Source organism: Halichoeres trimaculatus, unplaced genomic scaffold, assembly GCF_033239565.1.
Source record: "Halichoeres trimaculatus isolate MK-OKI-2021-1 unplaced genomic scaffold, fHalTri1.1 fHalTri1_scaffold_1, whole genome shotgun sequence".
Lineage (NCBI taxonomy): Eukaryota > Metazoa > Chordata > Actinopteri > Labriformes > Labridae > Halichoeres > Halichoeres trimaculatus.
In genome coordinates this window covers 13139020-13153875 of record NW_027437179.1, presented here as the reverse complement: position 1 = coordinate 13153875, position 14856 = coordinate 13139020, and the positions used below count along the sequence as shown (strand labels likewise).

The window sequence follows — 14856 nt, the reverse complement described above, 5'->3', positions numbered from 1 at the left end:
ACAGTGAGAGGGATGACATTAAGGAACGATCTGGAAAAGGACGCCAAAGAAGCAAAATCAAATTATACCTTTAAAAATATCATCAAAAGTGCTATGCTAAGAAAATATGAGGATAATTGTTGAGATAGAAATTTCTTTTTGTTTTGTAGTAATAAGGGAAGTCTACATAGAGATCTTTTATGGGTCTTTGTTTTTTTGTTGGTTGTTTGAGTTTTTATTTTTTGGGAAAAGGAACATTTGAAGAGTAATATGGCATGTTAGGCTACAGCTCTTTTTAATTTTGCACTTTGTTTTTTTATTATTATTATTTGTATTTACAACCTTTACAGGTGTATTTCATCTAGTTAGTTCGTTTGGAAACAAAACCATTTCATAAATGTAATCACAATACGTAAGAGAAGAGGATGACAACACATCCCTGCATTCAAAAACAACGTTCTCCCCACCCCATCCAACCCCTATGTGTCTTATATTTTACAAATACGTAAAAGCCCCTTCAGAAAGTTTACACAATTTTGCACTTTGTGATTTAGAAATAACATTTGGTGTGGGAAGGGGCAGACATAAGAAGAACCTTTCTTCTTTCTGCTCCCCTTTTGTCCCCCTTTTATGCATTATTTCTTTTATTTATTAATTTTTTCATTTTTTTTTTCTTTTTTTGGGGGGCAGAATAAAAAAAAGTCAAGTCAAGTCGGAACATGTTGCAGGGAATGTACTATAATTGAATGCGCAATTGATAACAGGTGCAAAAGTGGTAAAGACCCACTTATTCAAATGAGGATTTTGTGTGTGCTACTGGCTGTCACCATGGAAAGTTTTGGAGGGCGAAGAAGAACAAAAAACAAAAAAAAGATTGAAAAAATCTCACTTAACTACAATTGGACTGTGCATAGTCTACTTGTATGAAGCTCAAGCTCTGGACATTCTGCAGAAACTCCTACAGCGGACATCTTCAAATGTATAAATTTATCATGATGGGAAATTGAGCTTCATAAACATCCAGAGTATAAAAAAACACTCAGATTCCACAAGAAAAGATTTAAGTAATGAAAAAGTGCAGACAAGGCAAAAAGGGTGCATAAAATAGTTTAAGGTGCAGGAAAAAAGAGGCTAGAATTGCTCAAAGCAGTCTTTAAAACATCATGAAGAATCATAAGGTTTGAGTCAGCTGTAATGATGGTGCAAGTATGTTCGACCACAATCAGTGACTTTTTCCAGAATCCAAAAAGAAATAGTTAACAAATGGAGTGTTCATATGTTACTTTCACTGTTAATAAATGGTTCATTAAGAGCTGCTGGATCTTGGTCATTTTCTCAGAATCAGTTCTGGCCCTCTTTGAAAAAAGTTTGGACACCCCTGATGAAAAAGAAAAGTGTAAAAAGAGACACAGCTACATGTGTCTGCCTTGCTAATGACCCAGAATGCTTTGTGAATCTTGCTTCTTTCAGCCCAATCTTCTTAGTAAAATACTGTGACACACTCACTCCACTCTCTATTGTATTCAGGTATGTCGGCAGCAGCCGTACAAAGGACACAGCTCACTCCAATTTCTTGGGATCATAAAGCAGCACTAATTACCATAAGAGACACTAGATTTAAACAGACACATCGACGGTTATGTTATTTTAGGACATGCATGTGCTTTTCGCTTTGACGTCTTACACGTTTGGAAATCTTTAAGTCAGCATTTATTCACTGAAAGCATAAAAAGTGTGTTTGCGAGCACAAACACAGCTTGAGCCTGTCCTCTGAGGTTACCCAAAACAACCTGCAGCATGGAGAGCGGGGGGCGCAGGGATGAATAAGGAGCTGCTCACACGAAGCGCAGCACCCACACTCACTCCCCTTTGCATAGGCGCAAACACACAAACACAACCTGTCGAGATCTATCAGCGAGAGCCAAGTTATTGAGGGCAGAGGTTCAAATCCGTCTTTGAGCTGCAACTACACAATATCATCAAATCCAGGGAAATAGTGTGGGATTGCATCTTTGGAAGAGGGAAAGAGAGCAAAAAATAATAAAAATGAAAAAATAAAAAACAGAATGATTTCTCTTCTGGAGGACAAACTGAAGTCACCTGTCAGTATAAATAGCAGTTTCCCTTTTCTTTTTTTTTTTTTTTCAAAACACACTTTTACTGCTTTTTCTTCTGGCAGCTTTGATGAAAGCAGTTTCTCCATCTGCCAATTCACCCCCTCTGTTTTAACAAGCAAATCTACCCCTTCCCTCCAACTGCATTTTTTTTTTTTTTTTTTGGCGATGCACTTTTCTCCTGGGAATTCTTCCTTTAGGTGTTTAGTGCTTTGTTTACACATCCAAGGAGCGTGGTTGAGGTGTAATTTATTAGTTTCTCACTTGTCCTACGCCTCCTGATCCAACAACGCAAGCAGGGAAGAGTGTGGAGCTCCAAATCTCCGTGGTTCCCCTGAGACGGATGCTAGCCAAGCTACATCCTGTATCTCTCAACCCAATCAGCTCCCCGAATGATTCCATCAAATACCTCTCAAAATGACACCCCACGCACAAATTGTGTTCAACTCTGAGGTTTGTCACATTGGAACGGATATTCTAACTTCTCTCTGGGCCTTTACTACACAGCAGGCTGGGTTTTTCAAAACAACCTGGGTCAATTAAAGTCCAGTTGAAAACATTTGTAAACTTGTAAATGTTTGTTAATGCGTGCTGTAATTTTTAACAAGACATGTGACAAGGTTTGCTGGCATCAAGGTGTTATGTGCAGATCCTTTCAGTCCCAGAAGCCTCAGGACTTTTTTCCAACCCATCACACCAACGTTTGATTTTTCAGATATGTTGTTGTGTTGGTTGTTATTTTTAATATCATTTCTCTCAGATTTAGTTTTATGTTTTGGTGTGGCCTACAGTTTCTTATTTTAGTGCATAATTGCAGCAATCACTACTTTTTTTTTTATTGAAGTGTAAGTCCACATACTTCATACAAATTGCAAATCGCAGCCTTTTGTGTGGTTAGATTGATTGCATGTCCTCAAAACATGATTACAACAATAAGATTTACAGTAAAGCAAGTCCAAGACAACATCTCCAGCTCTACTTATTATGTTCCTACTGACTACCTTTTCCCCTCTGTGGTCCTGTTCTGAAGCTCACGCTGCAAAAACTGAAATCTTATCAAGTGATCTTGTCTTGATTTCAGTGGAAAATGTCTTTTCAGACCAAAAATGCAACACATTCACCTGACTAGTCCAGAAAAATGTCTTGTTTCAAGGTATCTAAAAACAAAAATGAGGTCTGAGTTGCCTGTCACAAGTTATATGTTCCAGTGGAGCAAGAGAAAAGTTACTTGTATTAAGATATTAATCTAGTTTCAAGCTAATTTGGGGGTACATTTGTCTAGCTCCACTGGCAGATTTTTTTTTTTTTACTTGTGCATGTTTCCCTTTTGGGCACGTAATGGGTCTGCAGCTACACAGCCTCATCCACAATAAACTCTAAAAGTTGTGGCTTCATTTGGTTCAGAATTCTCACAGCAATGTAAAGTTTGGCTGACAGAACACCACCACAGCAGAAATGTAAATCATAATTCAGCCATCCAAATATTGTTACATCAGAAAACAATGATGGTGACTGTAAAACTTACAAAACTTGAGACTTCAAACAGGAGTCAACAAACCAGCCAGTGACATCATGTTGGCTCCTGGGGTTATTATAGTCAACAAAACAAATAAAATAACAAAAACAATAGGTAAAAAAAATGTTTTTGTTAACTGAAATGAAAATTAAAACAGAGCGCTACACAAAAAATACAAACAAAAAAACCCCCCAACAACTATATTTTGAGTTCACACAAATAACTAAAATGAAATTAAATAGAAAGTTGTTTTGTTTTCCTCAATGTCAATCTTTCTTTTATGAAATGTTTTTGTTTGCTGCCTGTTTACCCCTGTTAGCGCAAGCATGAATACAAGCAAGCATGTATTCATACTTGGGCAGAGCATCATTGGGGATGACTTTGAATGTGACTGTGTCTCTGACAGGAAGTGATAAAGTATGTGGATCACCTGTCTAATTTCAAAGTCCATTTGAAAAGCTCACAAAGGGAGGCTAACTTAGCTTATCTTGTCAAGGTAAGTAAGAGCCCACAGCCCCCTTTTCCTGAAACAACTCACCCCTGGCAACTATCCCATTTAACAAAAAAGACAAAAAAAAAAACAAAAAAAAAAACTAATACTGAAACTATTGAATACTAAACTAACTACTAAAACTAACCACTTTCTAAGAGGAAGAAAAAAACTACACTAAACTAAAACTAAATTGAAATTTAAAAAAGTAAGTTAAAACTAAATTGGAACAAAAATTACAGAAACGTGCAAAAATATAAAAAACTTGTTTGCTGCTTCCACCTGCTGAATGCACACTACTGCTGTAATAGTTTTTCATTTTCAATTCATTTTAAGACCTGAGATTTGAATAGAGTTCATGCACAAATGCAAGTCTAAAAGGAGCAGAGAAAATGTTAACTGGGCATTCATGGTGGCAGTTTCTGAGCACTAAGGTTAGCCTCTAAAATAACTTCACGTTCCTGCAAACTCAGGGTGGTAAAGCTCCAAGTCCCTCTTCAACTCCACTCCACAGACCAGAGACTGAGGCATTTTTGGTGGTCAGATTTTGATCTTGATCTACAAGATGACAGCTCACATTTCGACCATGTTTCAACTTTCTGACACAAAATCAGTGATTTGAACTTGTGGAGGAAAGAAGCAGACGGCTGACTTCTGACCTAATTATTTCAGATGTTGTGATTCTTAAACCTTACGATTATTCTGAAAACTCAGATTTATAAGCTTAGGGTTGCCAGGTCAGCTAATTATGCTTGCTTTTGTTTTCAGACACTGTGTGAAAATTGATTATGAGTGATGTTAACTTGCACAGAAAGATTAAAAACATCAGAATAACACTTGTTTTGAATGTTTTGAGTGCAAGAAAATCAAGAACTAAAAAGGGTCCCACCTGAAAAAACACGGCCATTGCAGCGATGCTCCTCTTCTCCCTGAGAGCTGCACTGAGGCTGTCGAAGTCGTCCGAGTTGTACATGTAGATCTGCATCTGAGAGAGAAGAAGAAACAAAGGGTTACAGTCAGACTGCTATTTGAGAGTTTTTCCACATCCTGAAGTGAACTTTACAGACACTCTGCCTGAAGGATGAATTCATGCCCCATCCTGTATTATGTTCATCACTGTTCCTGTTATCTTTCTGATGTCGCTAAATGTTGTCTAGCCTGACAATTTGGCACATGGTCTTTTAAAAGGAGTGACCATTAGCTCATAACCCAAACTCCAACCTCCTTGCTTCTTGCAACAAGAATCTTTAGTTGAGACACTGACACGTACGGTTCTGCCTTTGACATTTGGAGGAAGTATCTCAGAAATTTGTTTTGGGGAAGTTCACACTTCAGGATCCCACCAAACCTTGGCTGAGACTGGGCAGACAGACACACATCTGTGCAAAGGTAGCAGTATCAGCTCCACAAAAATACCCTGATCTGAAAGATCGATGGGACCCTTTATTTCCTCGTCCTTGTTATTATCTGAAGACACCTTCCTGTCTTTCATGATAGCTCCATTACTAAAAGCTCTACACACTGAGACGTGATACTGGCCGCAATTAAACGTTCATGTGAAGAGACACAAACAAGAAAATAAATAATAACAATGACAACAATGAAAGAAACATAACCAAACTGAGCACCAACCGCTCCAGAGTCAACACAACAACTTTAATGAGTTTAGAATTTCAAACTGAGATCGAGCTGAATGTAGACATGTCTTTAATTGTCAAGAACTCCAACAATGCTCCTGTCACCAAAGCATGTGGACACATACAGAAGTGCTTGATACTAGCAGATTAATCAGTTAATCCTTAATTATTGGTGCAACATTTATATTAAAAAAATGAACTTTTTAACATAGACCTTCATTTGAAAAACAAAACAAAACTGAACCTTGTCACATTTTTGGGCATCAAGCAAGAGGAAGCGCCAATTTCAGACAAAATAAAAATATTTATTCCCAAAACAAAAACAAACAAACAAACAAACAAAAACACTTATTTGGAAAAAAGGACACAAAGGGAAACTAAAACCACTAAAGGGAACATGTCGGGGTGCAAAACACATGGCAAAATGTCAAAGACTGGAAGAAACAGAAACTGTACAATAACACATAATTTGAAGGGGTCTGCATAAGACTGACACTGTCAAAACAATGATGTGGCATCTCTCGTTAAAAGGGTGGAGGCTTCATACATGCTCATGAGTGTTATCAAGTGTCACTTGGTCAATCATGTCACCTTTAATGCAAAGCTGTTATTTTCTAGGATTTCTGTATTATGACAGCTTGACACAAAAGCCGCGTTTCCACCAAGCAGCCCGGGTCGGTTCGTCTTGGTACGGTGCGCTTTTAGCGGCGTTTCCACAGACTCATCCCGGGGCGGATCCCTTAAAGCCGAGACGAGCCGTCCCACTTTTTTGGGACCCTTTCGTATGGGTGCCAGACTGAACCGATCCGCTCTCGGGAGGTGGAGCAACACACTGCAGACGGTTGATTGGTCAAAAGAATCGTCACTTACCCCGACAGCGGCTGCATTTTTCCTTGCGGCACACAGTCTTCTCTGAAACGAAGCTTGATTGCACTTTGTAACAGAGAGTTACATGAAAATCACAGAGTGGACCAAATGCTGCATGTCTTCCATCCGTGCTCTTTGTTTACTGTGTCGCGTTTTCTTCTTTGTTGGATTTAATCGCGGGGTAAGCTGCTACGGTGTCGCGCTATTGTTTACCAGCTGTGGCTTCCGGCATCCAGCTTACACGCCGCCCACCACGAGAGGGCACAGTTTGCTGTGGAAACGCAAACGGGATGAGACTTAACTGTCCCAAACCGTCCCAAACCGTACTGAACCGACCCAGACTGCTTGGTGGAAACGCAGCTAAACATGTCATAACATGCCTGATCATGATCAATCTTACAGAAACTATTTACCTTTATCTGTCAGCATTGCATGAACAATATTTATATATGAATGTGTTCCTGGACTGCATGGTGGCACTGGTGCCTCACAGCAAAAAAGTCACCACTATGATTATAGAGTTTGTATGTTGTGTTATATGCTTCTTCTGATTCGTGCTCATCAGGTCAACTGATCACTCTAAATTTTTAGTCGGTGTGAGTGTGTGTGTGAAAGACTGTCTGTCTCTTTGTATTAGCCCTGCGTAGGGATGGGTACCTTTCACATTTGAAATGATACCCGGTACCTGGCAATCAGTATCAGTACTCAACGATACCATTTTCAATACTTTTTTGTGTTTATTTGGTAAATAATATTTAAGTGTTTAATATTAAAATGTTTTTTTTTCCAATTTAACATATCTATTCTTGAATATATAACCTTGTAATTCTGTGTTCATATCCAGCATGGAAAATCGCATACTCTTCCACTCCCCCACAGTCACAAGGATGCATTAGGTATCTAAACATGGTACCTTTTGATTTTTTGTGAATCGGTACCTGGTACTTTTGACAGAATTTGGTCAGTACTTATCAAAGTACCTAATTTTGCTTGGCGCTGCCCAAGTAGCTGCCTGTCTGTTTCTTGTAATTTTTTTCGTTTCTTTTTCGTCATCTTTGTATTTGGAGTGGATCATTACTTTGTGTGGCTCATTTGTTGGTCACGGACACCAAACTTTTTGTGGCTTTAGCGATATTTTAACTACTTTTCTCCTGTGTTTGTCTGGAGATACGACATGTATCCATGGCTGCATTGTTTACATGTGAAATTAGCTGTTAGCAGCCTGTAGCATGTCAATGCTAACTAGTGTAAGGCTTGATGATTTCCCTCAAGGTGAGGAGAAGGAGGTGAGGACGACGTGCTGATTCTCGGGTGTGAGCTGGGAGGTGACGACGTGGACCTGTCCTTCCATCCATCGTTGTTGGGAATGTGAGATCTATCTCCGGTGGGATAGATGAGCTAGCCGTGCAAGCCCAGTGGCAGGGGGGCTGCCGGAGGGCAGAGTGGCATCGTGCTGTTTACGGACGTAGCTGACAGAGCTGGCATCGGACGCCGGCGCCACATTGGAGGAGCTTCGCCTGCTGTGGGCAGACAGGATCCAGGAGACAGAGACTGAACAGACTGCTGAAGAAGCTCAGTCCTGGACCCTGTGGAGGTGGAGACTGGCTGGGCTGGAGAGTGGTGGACGAGTGGTGGATGGGATGTCATCATCTATTTTCTTATGGAACTTTTTACACTTTCTATACACTTTCTTACTTTTGTTTTCTTAAATGCTGCGGTGACTCCTGAATTTCCCCTCGGGGATAAATAAAGTATTTTCTATTCTATTCTATTCTATTCTATTCTATTCTATTCTATTCTATTCTATTCTATTCTATTCTAATTTGGTACCCATCCCTAGCCCTGCGATTGCCTGGTGACCAGTGCAGGGTGTACCCCATCTCTGATGTCATGTCATGGTTGTGACAGTGTCATGTCAGTCTTATGCATACCCCTTTAAATAAAGTGTTACCAACTATACACAGACAGGATGACAAAACACAGGTGAAACTAATGAGTAAATTAACGAGCAGGTAAACACAAGAAAAAGAGTAAAACTAAACCAGACACAGAAAGCTACAACCACAAAGTCAAACAGGAAGACGCACACAAGACACAAGTTACTGAGAATGAGAAACTTTTGACACAAATAGGCACAAGATAAATCAACAAGACAGATTGCTAACACAGAGAAAACAAAAAGGGGGAACACATGAAAAACCATTATCTTTTTCTTACATTTAGTCTTCTATAACATCCTTTTTTTAACAGAAAAAGCATTCACACTTCTGACACATTTGTATCTCGTTACGCGGTAGAGAGGAAAGAATCTGCTTTCCATGAGTGTTTGTAAGAGATTTGGGGTGTGTTGTTGTGTATAGCTTAAAATCGTGACTTCAGTATTTGCAGTGTCAAGTTCTGGCTACAGTACTGGGCCAACATCTCTCTAACCCCAGGCTGTCCTGGTTCCACAGGAGTTCACAACACTTTTACTGTCTGCAGATGAAAAAATAAAAAAGCCAAAGAGAGAAAATAAAATAAAAAAATGAATCCAGAAGTTCAAAAAAGGATGAGTTGTGAATACAGCCTGCAGTGTGAATTGGTTCGGTAATCCTTGCTGCCCAGTTTTACATAAAGTTAGAATCTCTTTATATGCTTCTCACTTGTCACTGAGACATGCACATTAGGCTACCCATGACCTTTTTCCTCTGCTGTTTGAATTTCCAGCGCACTGCCTGGGGACAGGCTTAATTCAAATATTCCAGCGCCAGCAGCAGCACCTTCATGTGAAGAGGAGCCGCTCTGTTTAATAAGAGTCTTTGAAGAAAATATACAGCACAGTAATACTTTTAAGCCCGAGTCAGAATAAATCTACATTAGCATTTAGCAAAGAGGTTTATGAACACTGGACGACATGGGAGACATTCATACGTTAGCTGATTTCAAGTTAACAGAAAATCCCTTTGTTTCATCCCTGTTTGATTTAACCAAAGTAATAAAAGAAAAACAGGCCATAAACATCAATAAACAACGAAAAACAACAGCTGAGCTCTCCATGTACAGGAGGAATGAGTCAGCCTAACATCTGCAACCACTGCTGATTCAGACAGCCTTCAACTGTGAGCACAGAGACATCTGGAAATCCACGGATTGGTGCAACGGCTGACGAATAAATGAGACGTGACGAGCCAGAAATACTATTAGTGACAATTAATAACAAATACACCAGCTGTTTACCTACTTCAAGCAGTTTTCCTTCTTTTTAACACTTGGGCATTGATTTCAACTGATCAAAGTAAAGAATACAGAAATGAGTGTTTGTTCCTTAGAGAGCACTTTCTGCTACCTGAGGTTGGAGTTATTTTCTACTTTGTCATTGAACCCTGGAGCCCTTGTGCACTTGCATGAACAGGGTCCTTTGACAAAAAGCTCATCCAGCTCCTTTTTTCTCATTTATCTCTCCTGAATTAGAGGATACCAGTGGCTGACACAAGATTACAGTCTGAATAACACACCATCCAGAGTGTGCTGCTCTACTGAATGTTGCAGTTTCACCCACAAGCACACCTTTTTAAAAGTAAAATCAGAGATAGAAAAGGTGGACAGAGACAAAGATGGACTTTTAAAAAAGTAAGAGTTTTGGCTTGGATACCAAAATGGAACGGCCGCCAAATTCCTGAGATCACATTGACCCAAGTTTCAGAACTCAACAAGAATTCTGCAAAGTTTTTCTCATCCACTTGCTTTTGTTGGTGTAACTTTACACAACATCATTTAGCAGGTCAACAGTGTTCGGCGGAAAAGGTCAAACACAAACAATCCTAAGTTTAGCTAAGCTTCGCTAACAATGCCAGAGACGTGGGCTCCTCCCTGGTGATGGAGGGAGGGTGTCTGTTGTGACATTTACTTCAGCACAGGGGCAATTTGTGTGAATGCTCTGTTTAGGGTGTGTTAAAGTTCCTCTTCCATTTAAAGACTCCGATCACAACTGTAAAGAGCCACTCCAAAGTACCAAACGAAACTGAGTTTACGTTTATATTTGTGTAGATACCATATGGACCTGAATATAGGATGACCATAATCATGAGACAACTGTCTCCTTTGAAGACCAATCTTCAAAAGTTTGATAACCAAAATATACGTTGATTAAAGAAACATTTTTTTTTCTATTATTTTGCGAAAATCATTTAAATAATTAATAGAGACTGCTTTCATTTCTGGCCATAAATACAATTAGTAAGATCTGTATTTTGAATGTAATTTCAGTGACAGCTCTGGTGATGTGCACACCTTTGTTATGATTCTTAATAAACTCACACACCCTCCTGTCAGTCTCTTGGCGATGGCCGCTTTGGGGACCACAGTAAGCCCAACTTTTGGTCCACTCTGCTCTGGACAAGCACCGCGCCTCTCCATTTCTCATCTCCTGTTACTACGTCTCTGCTGTGATTGGCTATACAAAAGCTGGTGTCCTCAGCTGTAGCGGTCATGTTGTGACCCAAGACAACTAACTGTCAGCACTTATCAATGGTTAGACTCCGATTAAAAGATGAGCCCACTTTTTCACATTATTTTCGACAAAAATGATCTTGTCTTATGTCGGGCTCAGTAATATATTAAAAAAAACAAAAAACAAAAACAAGTTCAGAGAGCTCCCCTCCACCCTTAGTTCCTACAAGGAGTTCCTACAAGGAGTTCCTGTGGCGTGGTGAAGGGATTACACTTAGCAAGTGTTGAGTCACCTGTATGCCAAAAAGATTAAGGCTGTTTGGTAATGTTGAATGAAGGGGAAATTTGAGTTCAGTTTATATTTTACACTTAGGGCCTTACATATCTCAAAAATAAAGGCAGGCCAACTTCTGTTTTGTTGATAGCTTCTAGTTTTCTTTCACTCTAAAAAGGGATGGAAGTACAATCAGCGATCATTACAAACTGGATCAGATACAATGGAACTGTATCCAACCTTTTATTCACTATATTTTAATCTGGTGAAAAGACACAGAGCTAACATTTAATGGGGAAGACAGGGCAGAAATAAACTGTACAGACAATACTGCATCAGCCTGGTAATATTTAGAACTCAAGTTATGTCAAACTGAGATTCAAAATGTTTCAAAATCACATTAAATCAGTTTACTGAGCTAGTCAGCTCGTACATCAGGGACTTGAAGAGTTGATTAGTGTGCTGCAAACAGGAAGTGACTTTATAAGGAAAAAGTAAAGCAAAAAAAAAAAGAATAAAAAAGATAAAACTTTGTCTTCAAGCAGACTTGCATGTTAACATGTTGGATAAAGTAATTTCTATTTTTCCTGTTGTTTTGATGCAAATACAGTCCTCAGGAAGAGCCCTTATCCAGTGATTAGACACACAGGGAGGATTTTTCTTACACAGCAGACAAAGAGGACTCTGTCAGTTTGCTGTGTGCTGAAGAGCTGACCAGGTTGAAGGCAGAAGTCAATAATACCGTGAAATGGACTTGGAAGATATGTTGTTGCTTAGTGAAAACCAATGGATACACACACATACACACACACCACACACACACAAGCAAACACAATCAAACACAGAAAATTGCTCAAACAGTGAGGCGCTATTCGTTGTCATGGTGATATGGGGGCATGACGCAGTAAGGTACACAGCAAATGTGTGCACAGTGTGTGTGAAAAGGAAACACATTATTGTGTGGATGAGCATGTGTGTGTGTGCAGGTACATAGAAACTGTGTTCAAATGCACACGTGTTTACATATTTTGCGGTGTCGGCGACACAGTCCTGCACGCCAAAAGCAATTCTAGAAGCTTCTTCTGTGCCAGGATCAACCCTGCCAATATCACTTGTGTAGCATTTTCTCCAGCTTGCTAATCCTCACATAAAGAGCCCTGTGCAGTGCTTTTTGATCTACTTGCGAAGTAAACAGTTGACAAGCAGCCTGATATAGAGTCAGTGTGCTGAATTTATTGCAGACAGCTCAACTGGAGCAACACTTTTTCCCAAATGGATATTAATTAAAGCCAGTGTGGGGGTTGGTGTTCATGAGACAGCAGCTCAACAATTAAAATCAGTTTAACACAGCTGGATTTGTCCTAATGATGGTGGTGTGGGCCTTCCCACACTGGAAACTGGAACAGGCATGGGGAAAAAAATAAATAAAACCTTCACTTTGCTTTGCTGATGATCTGGATGTTTCATTCAGCCATCTGTGACAGCTGAGGCTGACTGACACGGTGCTCCAGAGTTCACTGTGGCTACTCAGGGTCCCTGAAACAGATTGAATGCTCCCTCAGCAGGAAAGTCAACCTTTTTTCTCTCCTCTGCTATTCAATCCCACAGGCATTTAATAAAACAATAAATTATCACCCTGGCCTCCTGATGAATGATTAAAACATTTTTATTTTTAAATACCTCATCAAGGAAAATTATATGATTGGACAAGTGTGATTACCAGTGAATACTTTCACTTCATTAAACAGAGATGTTAATAATTTGTGGGACAAACATTGCTGCAAACTTTCTGATTTCAATTTGGAGCCTGTTGATTAAAACCAAGGAACATATGAATGCTCTACCTTACAAAGAGTCTCTTCTTGTCCATTTGTGGACCAGTGATCCTCAACCATTAGGATTGCAAACTTTGAGGCAGAGAGATATGGAACCAGACGGGACGGGGGGGAAGGATGGTGTGTGTGTGTGTGTGTGTGTGTGTGTGTGTGTGTGTGTGTGTGTGTGTGTGTGTGTGTGTGTGTGTGTGTGTGTGCATGTGTGTGTGTGTGTGTGTGTGTGTGTGCATGTGTGTGTGTGTGTGTGTGTGTTTGTGTGTGTGTGTGTGTGTGTGTGTGTGTGTGTGTGTGTGCTAGTTTCTCGCTACACCTCTCGCTACCATACGGTCTTTGCTTGCTACACAGTACAGTGCGCACACACTGGGACTGGGTCACACGACCATTAGCACGGCCATGGCCGGCAGCCAGACACACAATGCATGGCGCACAGAGAGACGCGTCTCTTGTGGCTCAAATACGGGACGTCCCGGCTAATACGGGACAGTTGGCAACCCTGTAGCATCCAAGAGCTGTGCCTCCATGCCGGCAACATCCATGCTGCAGTGTTATCTTCTTCCCAAACAACACGAAGTGACAGCGCTTCGCCCAATGAGGTGAGCCGCATTCTGTGGTGTCATAGCAACGTGTGAGTGTTCAGTCAGCTCATTGGTCAGGTCATAGCAACGTGTGAGTGTTCGGTCAGCTCATTGGCCACAGAGCGAGAGAGGGGAATGGGGTGGAATTACCGTAATTTCTCGAATAAATCGCCCTGCTTTTTATTGAACCCATAAATATATAACAGTTTATGTTAGACCCTCAGAGAAATACGGGACAAAGTGTGTCCCTTATCAGCACGGGACGCGTATGCTCGAGTCCAAATACGGGACGATTCCGTTTTTCAAGGGACGTTTGGCAACCCTATCAACCATAAAAGAGGGGGTGTTCTGCTTTTACATATTGTAATCAAGGAAAGGCTATCAAGTAACATGATGGACATTCATACTAATATTTTGCAGACTTTCAAATCACTTCATTTGTTGCAGAAATCCCTGAATCTGTCTGTAAATTGCTGACAGATTTACTGAAGTGATGATTGCACATGGATATCCAAATAGGTTTATTGGAGGGGCAGACTTCAAACACCAAGGTCTGCCAATAGCGCTGCCCCTACAGGCCTCAACGGGGCTGGCCAATCAGAGGGCAGGGGTGGTTGTATCTTATAAGTCACCAGGGCTTTGTTTTGTTGACCTTCAAAGAGTCTGAAATTGTGCCAAGATAGCTTCTCTTTTCTTCTTTCAGAAACCATTTGAAATTTTTTCCTTGCCCAGATGATTGAAAGTTACGGTAAGGACAACATGTGGATTCCTATGCAGTACAGTAATACATTGGATTTCTCCATAACTCTTGCCTTTCCCTCTTAAAGGAGCTGTTTGAATTTTCTCGCTTGCCCAAATGGTCGGAGAGTTACTGTAATTTAAAGAGCACTTGTAAAATGGGAGTGCCAATGCTCTGATGAGTTTAAAACTGGAAAGAGACCGCAGCTAAAACAGTATGATTCAGGGTTTTCTAAAACACTGCCGGGGCACCAGAGGTTCAGCATAAAGCCTAAAGAAAGCAGAATGCACCCACTTTATGTCGCAACCCCGACGGGTGTCCCCTTATGGTAATGAATTTCAGAAGAAGTTATTTTAGCTGGAATAACATATTAATAACATATTAATAATGTTTTTTTTTCAT

At 40.2% G+C, this 14856-nt stretch overlaps 1 protein-coding gene across 2 annotated transcripts in view; it reads right to left on the bottom strand.

Moving 5' to 3' along the window:
• LOC141787971 (receptor-type tyrosine-protein phosphatase gamma-like) overlaps positions 1–14856 on the bottom strand; it is a 613454-nt gene that overhangs the window by 154726 nt on the left and 443872 nt on the right. For both annotated transcript variants that reach the window (XM_074666742.1, XM_074666750.1), the window contains one exon: positions 4989–5084. In XM_074666742.1, the coding sequence (XP_074522843.1) occupies positions 4989–5084 (96 nt within the window). The remainder of the gene's footprint in view (positions 1–4988; positions 5085–14856) is intronic.